Genomic DNA, 10,244 nt, shown 5'->3' with positions numbered 1-10,244 from the left:
TTACACAGCAGTTTCTCATCAAGCCTTTCCCCACTAATGCTCACTGAGTTATGCATGGCTTACATCAATGTGATGGGAGGGAAATCCGAACCACTCAGTCACAGTGGAATGCAGCAGAGAAGCTTTGGGGGAGATTTTGGGCTGCTGTTTGTCGAAAGGAGAGGGGAACCTGAGCTGTGCATTTCACTGCTCATTTCTTAGCAGCTGGCTTTCAAATAGCAACCAGTTACTTGGAGAATGGATGACAGAAGGCAGAAACAGCATTATCCTGGAGAGTTCCCTTTTTGGGTCAGAAAAGTAAAAGCTTACAGCCTAGGAAGATCAAGTTTATACGTGAGACCTATCCAACAGAGATTTCTTGTTAATGGTTTGCTCTGAAAGCATGTAAGCGGTCTGGGAGAGGAACAGGTAAGACCAGTTTTGTATTTGGACAGTATTACTCCCCTCTATAGTGCTCTATTGTATTGCTAGCTATTTTGCCTGTTGCTATATCAATCATATCATAGAATCACAGAATGGTTGGGTTGGGTTGGAAGGGACTTTAAAACCCACCCAGTTCCATCCGCTGCCATGGGCTGGGTGCCCCCACCAGCTCAGGCTGCCCAGGACCCCATCCATGGCCTTGGGCACCTCCAGGGATGAGGCACCCACAGCTTTGAGCATCTCAGTCTGGGTACGTTTCTCTCCTAAGAGATCAGTAACACTTATGGTTATCTAACAATCTTATTTACACCAAAGCAGTGTTCTTGGTAAGGCTGAAAGTTTGACAAAGCACCTAGAAAAGAAAGCCACAAGCAAATGCTTCAAACTTTACAATTCACATTTATTTTGAAAAAATGTTTTGTTAAAAATACTCCTACAAAGGCATTGGAGCAGCGGGTTTCTGTTTCCTTTATAAATACATCTGATTTATTTCTTTCTTTATTTTTCTCAGTAACATCGATAGACATCTGACGAAGCCAGGGGAAGCCCTGATCTGAATGGAAGACACATCCCTGTGTAACAAGGACCTGCACACTATCTCCCCATTCACAATTAAAAAAATACAAATACTGTCATGAAAAGTGTTACATTGTCCGCAGGGCCATGGCCAACACACAGGATGATGAACAGCAGGAAACCAGGCTTGGGGATGCCCCTGGAGCCCAGCTGATGGATCCTTGGACTTGGGGGAATGGTAAGATGTGGTGTTGACTAGACGAGCTTGGTTTGGGGTAGTTGAAGGGTAAACATAATTCCCCCATCCTATACTGGCAGATCCTTCCAAAGCCATGAGGAATTCAGAGCCTGGCAAAATCTCCCTACAAAGTTCCCTACCTCACACCCCGCAAATCTCACCTCTCAGACTTCAGCATAAGGCTTCCCTCCGAGACCCTCTTACTTTCTCCTTTGCATTGCTAACCTGAGGTTTGGCTGTTGAGCTAGGACAGGTCCTCCCTAAAAAACAGAAACACATCCTCTATGTCGCTCTTCAGCTCCTCAGCAGCCCATAGATATGAGATATCTGGGGCTTCAGAGGGCAGTTTGGCTATCTGAGCCCACCTCAACTCAAACAGAGGTCTCACGTCCCAGTTACAACTCGCCTGTGTCCTGCCCAGAGCGTGGCTTGGCAAAGTGAGTGGGGATCACGGAACAGAATATGATCATTTAGGAAAAGACCCTGAAGATCACCGAGTCCAATCATTAACCTAATGCTACCAACTCAACCACGGCCCTAACAGAACTGCAGAATCATTTAGGTTGGAGAAGACCCTTAAGATGATCAAGTCAAACCATCACAGGTTTACGTGGGACATTCAGATCATTTATCCAGCAAGATCTGTTACTTTTTTTTTGCCCTGGCATCAATCAATTAAACACTTTCACAAAAATTAAGAAGGGTTTCCCTGTTGAGCTTATTCTGGACAAACAACCAGAAGAAAAGCAACCTGACAGCTGAGCTGTGCATTGCTCTGTACCACCTGAAGGTTCCCTTTGACATGAAGCACCAGGTAAATACTCTCCTGTCAGTGACCTTAGGGGTGGGTGTCAGTCCTAGACAGTTGCCCATTGAGGGCATGACCATTTTTTGAAAGACTGGTAGGAAATTCTCAGGTTGATGGTGTGTTCATTTACCTGCTGTAAGAAGTAGGGCTGGGCCCTTTGCCTTTAACTGTTCCATGGAAATGATGACCAATGAGCCTAGCACTCTCGCCTCAGTTTCATCTAAATTTCTCCTTCTTCCTCCAGGAAGATCTGGGATGTGAAGAAGATGATGTTTCCAAGGAGGACAGGCAGTGGGATGTTTTCATCAGAAGAAATGCAGTTGGATACAGGTTTACTGCAGAGATGTGATGAGCCAGGCTCAAGGAAGGGAATCCTTGGAGATGACCCAAACTTAAGCAATCCATCCAGCCTTCCTGTGCTGGGAAAGGGATGGAGGGCAAGCAAAACATGCAGAGCAGAGATAGCTGATGCCAGGGAACAAGCAATAGGAAAGAAAAGGGATGTAAGGATCACAGTGTGCAAGATGGATGAAGTCACAAGAGGAGGGCATTCAGCAGAGCACCTTCTGATGAAGTGTCTGGATCTACAAGTGAAGGAAGAGATGCCAACCTCCAGCCCCTGGTTTGTCCCAGTGTCTGTCCATTCTGCACGTGGTTGAGCCAGGGAAGGGTGAGCTGGGTGACTTATTTCCTTTCACCATTGAACTGCTTAAAAGAAAACTCCAGATCTTGAAGGTGAGTTGCTTATAAGAGAATTTATAAAACCATCAGCTAGAAAAACCCTGGTTCTCCCCTTTCAGAGGAGCAGAAAGATCAGAGCTGCATTGGAGATGAGTCTCAGCGAGGGTGAAGCAAGACAGATCTGAAGGCAAAACAAGGGCACCAAGCACTGTGTGCCTTTCCTTAGCTCCTGTAAGCCTCCCATAGCTTACAGGGATTTGTAGGCCATACTGAAGAGGGAAATAAATCATTGCCTGTGTCAAGTAGCTTTTATTTATGCTATAAAGGTATCTTAAGTGGCACAAGTCTTGTTGGCAGCTAAGTTGTCCTCAGGACATAAGAGAACAAAATCAGTTTCAGAACTGGGTCAGCACTCAATAACTGAACCTTGCACTCAGCACCTGTTTGCACCTTGTCCTGGAGGCCCCAGCACTCAGTGTCTGCTCTTGGATGCTTCTGGGATTTCACTGCATGCACACAGCCCAGCCCTGAACGACAACATTACATTGAAACCTCTTCACCTGTTTTAGAAGCTTGTCCCAGGCTCCCTTCCTGAATTTTCATCCTCGAGGCCATGTGCGTGGGAGTCCATTTGGACTCATGATTGGATAAGCATGCAGCCAACAGAGACTGCTCATGCAGGCTGAGCCAATATGCAATGCAGAGATTCCAACAGTGCTGTGTGCTGGTTGTCCCCTCAGATCAGTTGCCCCCTCCAGCCTGGCACTGGGCACCTCCAGCCATGGGGCACCCACAGCTCTCTGGGCAGCCAGTGGCATCTGTGGCCCAGAAAGCACAAAGAGGTATTTTTGTGTTGAGGAAGCTAATACAGATTTTACTTAAACAAATTTGTCATTCTTTGAATCTAATTCTTACCGTCAACATCCTGCAGCAGTGAGCTCCAGCATTCAGTCACTGTGCTTTGTGTCATAAAACATTTCACTTCATCTGCATTTATTTATTGTGAGAAATGTGGCTCCTTCTTACTCACCTTCACTACACCTTGTTTAATGGCATGAAATTTCTTATCATCACCGTTTATCTCTGCCAGACCTAAGTTCCAAATCGAATACCTCCAAAGACTTTTGGCTGTTCCTGCAGCCCTTTTCTGCATCTCTTAGTTTCTTCCCTTTGAGAATTCAGCACACAAGAGATCTCAGGGCTCATAACAACACTCTCACGTGAAGGCTGAGTGCCAGCATTTGTTAGCAATCAGAGTCTTTGCATTCATTCTCCAAAAGCAAAGGCCAAGTAAGAGTGCAGGTTTGCCAGACCATCAGCCCCAGGCTGGTGCCCACCATACGCAAAGAACTGTTCAGTGGGGGTACAATGTTGACCCCCAACTTCTTAAGCCAACTTGATGACCACAGACTGCCATCAGTGAGTGGGCAGCACAGAAGAAAGATATTTTGGGCAAAAGAGGGATTTGCCTGTCATGCTTCCTCTTAGCCCATCTTGATCTCCTTCCATTAGCTTTGCTAACACAGCTGTTTGGCTGTTGATGTCTCCAAAAATTGTATTCCTCTTTAGTAAGACTACCAAGGGACACAGTGCTGTCTGTGCAAGAGCTGAAGACTGACCCTGGAAATAGAGGTAGAAGCTACAGTTAAAATAACTGAAAAAATCCTGAAATTGGCAACTGGAAAAGAATCAAACAAGTATTTCCTTTTTTTTTTTTTTTTTTTTTTTTTCATGAAGGTAGAATGGATTTCCTGGAAAAGATGAGGCACACAGTTAAGTCTTGTGATGCTCTGAATGGCAATCAGGGAACTATGAACATCCAACTGCCAGAGGAGGAATGAGTCAGGGATCAGACCATACTACGTGTGTGTGGCTGCTATCCCACAAAGCACAGGGCTGCAGAGGAGTGCAAATCTCCCACAGAACTGAGAGAAAGGATGAGAAGCTGCTGAGTCATTTGTAGGGCAGTGGAGAATACAAATTAAGACGAACACAGATTTGAGGGCAGAGATGATGTCTCACTTTTAGTCCCAAATCTCTGCAGCTAACATTTGACAGTGTAGAAATAACACAGAGGCACAACAATAAATCAGATTGCAGGAAATATCTGCATGATGCAGGGAGTTTTCGTGGAGGACTGTGGAATGCCTCACACGTGGAAGTAAACATGGACAGAAGTGAGGTCCTCTTTCTGGGAAGGGTTCAATGGTTACAAGAAGCAAAATCATCTCAGAGATGGATGATTCATCCTGAAGAATTCTAAAGGTGAAGCCAAAATGTGTCTGAAGCGAAAAAGAAATATAGATATTTAGTTTTTTGCATAGCAGGAGAACTCCAGTAGCTCTCAGCAACAACAAAATGAAATCAGCAGCACAGAAGATAATTTCTGTGGTCAGTGCTCATGAAAAGCCAGTGGCAGAAGTGCACTGAATTGTGAACACGGTGGAACCATCACTGTAAGCAGATGGCACTGCTGCTCAACTCATGGGCTGGAGACACAATACAGAACATGGCTGTGAGTAGATAATGCAAGGGAAGAAGGCTGCCATTCTGAGGACACATCAGAATCACAGAATATCCCAAGTTGGAAGGGACCCATAAGGATCATCGAGTCCGACTCGTCGAACATTGAGGATCACCCAAAATAAAACTTAGTTTAATTGTTGGGAGTAAAGGACTGTTGATCCTAAAGCTGAAAGCACTCCAAACACCAGTTTCACTAAGAGATTGGACAGCAAAGAAAGTGAATTTTAGGGTGTTTTTATCTGCTCTGGATAACTGCCACAGAGTGCAACAATGAAGCTGATGCTACATCAGTTGTTCTTACAACTCTGAAGGGCAAAATGCTGAATCCTGTATGTGAAGGGCTTGTTAAATTTTAAGATGGAAAAGACCTACAATAAATCAGCCTCAAGTCAGACACACAGAAAGGGAGATGAAAAAAGGACTAAAACATATTTTGTCTTCCTTCATACATTTTGGATTCATAAATCCAAGACAGACACAGATTTATTGCATTATTAGAGGACGTAACTGTTAAGGTTGCAGCAGAGTGCAAGTTCTGATGCCAACCAGTCCAACAACACCAACACGATGGCTTGCTGGACCATGGCTGCCATGGGGTTGAGGGGTTAAAACGTTCTGCCTTTGAATTATAATATTAAATTAATGCTGCAAAACTGCCAGACCCTGGAACAGCAAAATTGACCCGGACCCCATGGAGAGATTGAAATCTACTGTGTGGTAGTGAGGATACAATGGAGAGAAGAAGCCAGATGATAACAAACAGATCCTCATCTGTTGCAAGCTGCAAATCTACAACAAGTTCATGAAATTCTGGGGTTTTAGGGGAGAAAGGGGGATAATTTGTGGAGAGGGAGTGCAGTCTGTAGTGCCCTGTGTCTGTCCCCACAGCTGGTGAGTAGTTCATGGCAGTGCTGTGCCTTCTAAGTTCATTTTTCCTTTTTTTTTTTCCCTTTGCTGTTAATTAGAGGGCTGAAAGGGACCCATAAAATGCAGTTTTGTGGGTGAATCCTTTACCTTTCTACTACCCACATATTCATGATACTCTGTGTGATCTGAACTTGGCCAACTGACATATTTTCAACTCAGCGTCCTGCTCAGCTCTTCTACTGGATTCCATCACAAGACAAACGTGGCCTCGGCAGCAGATGGCAGTGGGCAACAGTGGAGGAGAAGAGGAGGTCTTGGAGGTAGCTTGAAAGATGGAGGGAAAATGTGAAAATTGCAACAAGCTGCCTGAAAAATAACATGGTGATGAGTTTTGTTAAGTATTCACACATGCACACATGCATATGCACAACTATTTCACAGTGTAAATGTTAGCAAGTGACTTTTCCCCGTTTCCCCCTTGTTATTTGTTGAATTTTGCCATTATACTCATATTTCATAGCAGTACATTTGATACCCATGAAGTATAAACATTAAAGTCACTTCAGTGACTATGCTGTCCACTGGAGCATGCACCAGAATAATTTACAACCAAAGTACTTAACTCGGTTCCTCATCCTCCCTGGAAAGCTGTAGGGATGCAGAAAATTGCAGTGTTTTATGGATCATTTCCATTTTAGGTCTCATTCTCCATTAGTCCTGTGCAAACACAGACAGATGTCGCAGCAATGCCTGATATAAATAGATAGGAGTGTATTATTGTAGGACTGCCATCATGTGAGCTTTTTGGTCAGAGGAAGAGATAAGGATGTGCTTTCTCTATCCTGCTGACAGCTGCCGTGGCACTGAGCTCTGTGTGGTCCCTTCTTTCACAGTGGGTTGGGTCTGGTAGGTAGATGTGTTTAATGCAGTTCAGCGAGGAGATTCAGTGCACTGAGACAAATAACCTGAAGTGTCCTTCCAAGCCCTACTGGCTGAAAGGACACTGCTTGGCCACTGCTCCTCTGTGGTATAAGCACACATGCATTGATGGCAGAGAACAGCCAAGAGCTGTCTGAGAAAAGACAACTGAAGGGCATCACGTGCTCCTTCCACATGGTTGCCCCATAGGAATTTGCTGGTGAGTTTTCTAGTCAGACAGCTCTCCTTGTCCTGCAAAGCTCCCTTGCACATAAAGTAGGTGGTTGGCTGTGGCTAGAAGGGTTGGCATGGCACCCTGCTTCCCTCAGCCCCAACTGTCACCAAAAAGATTCTGAGACCTTTGGGAAAACCATGCCTCTGGGAGCTGACAACAGCTCCTTGTTAAAGCACAGCCACTACAGCGCGAGGCAGAGACCCCCACGTGAGCAGTTCTATGGGACAGGTGGCATGGAGAAGGCTCTTCTTTCCTCGTGTGCCCTCTGACAGCACTCTGTTCAGTTGACACTGTCAGTTTTTGCACCCTGCTCTTTAAACTGAGTTCATTTCGTGATCTGGAGCAATGCTTTCTGAATTCAAGGGCATTCAAAACATCCTTTTGGCTAGATACACACACTACACACACTGCATATAGGACAGCTGAAATGCCCAGGTCATGCCTGCATACAATGCCTGTTGTCCACTCACTCCAAACTCTCTCTACATCAGATTCTGCCCCAGAGGAGGCAGTAGGGCAAGTAAAGGAGATAGCAGAGGAGTAACTCTCAGTTGCAGGAAATGCTCTGCTGCCACTTATATGTGCTGTCCCATCTGATCTGATCTGAAAGCAGAAAATGCTGAGTACTTTATAAATGGCCACTTATTTAGAAAAGTGATGTCTGGCCACTGAGGTCTGAACAGGGAGTTCCATCTACAGCTTTCCTCTTGGATTCAGCTCCTGGACAACACAACAAACCAGCTCCCAGTGCATGCCTTCCAGCACCCCATGCTGCTGAACATGGGCGCAGGACTCTATGAATGACATGCCAATGGCAGAGGAGAGTTTATCAACACAGGTTCAGATGTGTGCAAATGTGCCACATGTGGGCAGCTGACCCCTGCCATGGAGGCTGGTAGGCATGTTTAAGGAGACATGAGGTGGTGCTGAACAGGGACAACAATCCCATTACTGTAATTTCTACTCGCCCTGCACTTGCTTGGTGGTGTTTATACCTATCAAGGAGCTGTTCAATAGCTAAAATATTTATTTCTGTTATTTATAAACCCACCATCTGGTCATTGAGCTTCAACCATGGCATTTTCCTACAGAGACCTGGACTCAACGTTTGCTCTCCTGTGTTATTCTAGAGGCAACGGGCTGAGATGATGCTCTGAGCCAACTGGGCATTGCCTAACAAAGGGACTGTGTGTCCAAAGGGCAAAAAGCACCACCACAGAGCTTGGTTATGGTACAAAGCACCCACAACCTTGCAGCTAGAAACCATGTGCACCAACCAACCTTGACATCTTTCTAAGCAGACATCTCCAAGAGGCTCTAACAGCCATCATTCCCACTCAGAACACAACTACCCTCCCATCTTTCCCTCCCCTCCGTAAAACAAAAGCAATAACCCTTCCATAATACTGCTCATCACTGCACCAACAACCCTGAATTGAGCAGGTGATTTTCATCTCATCAGACAACAGGAAACCCAACAGTTGGGAACACCTGTCAGGTCGAAACGAATTGCAAAATAACAAACAAACAAACATGAGGAAATGTGCATATAAAAAACTTTTTCTCCTGGCATATTGTCAATAAACAATTTTTCCTTCCGCAAGGAAAGGATTTAAGTTCTTGAATGATATGATGCTTGGAAATGTTGTTTCCTTTTCGTTAAAAAACAAAACAAAACAAAACAAAACAAAACACCCCAATCGACCAAAAAAATTCCAACCCCAAACTCACATATTGGTGTTAACAAAGCAAGGTAAAAGGACGAATCTCCCAACAATGACAACCGAAAAATAAAGGTACACATCAGCATTTGTAATCAAAATCTACTACATACTGTACTTGGGAAGTCTTCTGGGGAAAGATCATTGGCATCGAGTGAGGACATCACTATAAGTCTTGTGCATATGATATGTATGAAACAATGATGCCATTGGAGGGTGGATGGACGGACCCTTAGGAAACTGTCACTCACAAAACTGTTCCATGACAAGAGAAAATAAAGAGATGTAAAAAGGACTGATTTCCCCCATTCCCCAACCCCCCGCCCCAGTGTTACAGATTCCTTCTCATCTGACGGAAACAGCCTCTTCTAGTATCAGTTTACTTGTTTAAAAAAAAAGAATGTCTTCAGCTTTTGTAGAAGTCCAGCAATTTCTGAGATGCACTTGGTTCCACAGCACCAAAGAGCTTCAGCTCTCCTCTTTGATTGGCCAACAGGGCTTTCAGGAAGGACTGCTGGGCTTTCCCAGAGCTGCCATCCCATGTGAGAAAGAGAAGTGCTTCTTGTGACCATTCTTTGCATTCATCTTCTTGAAAAGTCTCATTACTCCAGAGGTGTCTGGGCCCAGCTGCAGCAACCCTTGTGCAAGAGGAAATAGATGAAGCTGCTCTATTCTCTTCCTTTGAAGACTCCCATTGGTCTTGGAGCCCTTTTCAAGACTGCAATTGCTTTATTATTATTTAAAAATAATTCACTGTTTGTTTGTTTTCAAAATAAGCTGTCTTTTCTTGTTCCCTTTTTCCATTGTTTTCCATTGTTTCACCTCATTGGTGACTTCTCGTTGTCGACGATAGGGCATTTCTTCCTGTTGCCATGATCCTCAGAGCAGCTGCCTGTCTCTGATCCACGCAGAACACTCAAGAACTGGAGCTCAGACACACAGGGGCAGAGGGGAGCAGGGCCTCAAGGAAGTGGAGCACGAGGACACGTCGCTATCAAACCTCCACAGACTGAATTTGGTTCATCTGTGCTCTCATCACCTGGATACTGTTCAGAATTTTCTTCTGGTGTCCTGCTAAAGTGACCCCAACTCGTAGAATGTCCCTTGGGGAGGAAAGAAACAAACACCACATAAACATCAGCAAAGATCAGAAAGTGCATCAGAACAAGGCTACGCATGAGCATCCCCTTGGAGCGTGCTATGCTGGGAGATGTAGCCTCCACACTGTATCTGTAGCACTTTTCCCACAAATGCAATGGATGAATGAGAGCTAGGTGAAAACTCCACTCCTCTGCCTTGTCTTCTCCTGGT

The 10,244-nt window shown here is 44.9% G+C and overlaps 1 protein-coding gene across 4 annotated transcripts in view; it reads right to left on the bottom strand.

Annotated features, from left to right (window-relative positions):
- Positions 1-4,396: 4,396 nt before the first annotated feature.
- EPHB2 (EPH receptor B2) overlaps positions 4,397-10,244 on the bottom strand; it is a 103,324-nt gene continuing 97,476 nt past the window's right edge. For all 4 annotated transcript variants that reach the window (XM_090123142.1, XM_031607974.2, XM_090123143.1 and 1 more), the window contains exon 16: positions 4,397-10,036. In XM_090123142.1, coding sequence (XP_089979268.1) covers positions 9,928-10,036 — 109 coding nt within the window. In that variant the 3' untranslated portion in view covers positions 4,397-9,927. The remainder of the gene's footprint in view (positions 10,037-10,244) is intronic.

This window comes from Phasianus colchicus, chromosome 22 (genome assembly GCF_987193195.1).
Source record: "Phasianus colchicus chromosome 22, bPhaCol1.hap1.1, whole genome shotgun sequence".
Lineage (NCBI taxonomy): Eukaryota > Metazoa > Chordata > Aves > Galliformes > Phasianidae > Phasianus > Phasianus colchicus.
Note: the sequence above shows the minus strand (reverse complement) of the source record. Positions and strands in the feature narration are given on the sequence as shown.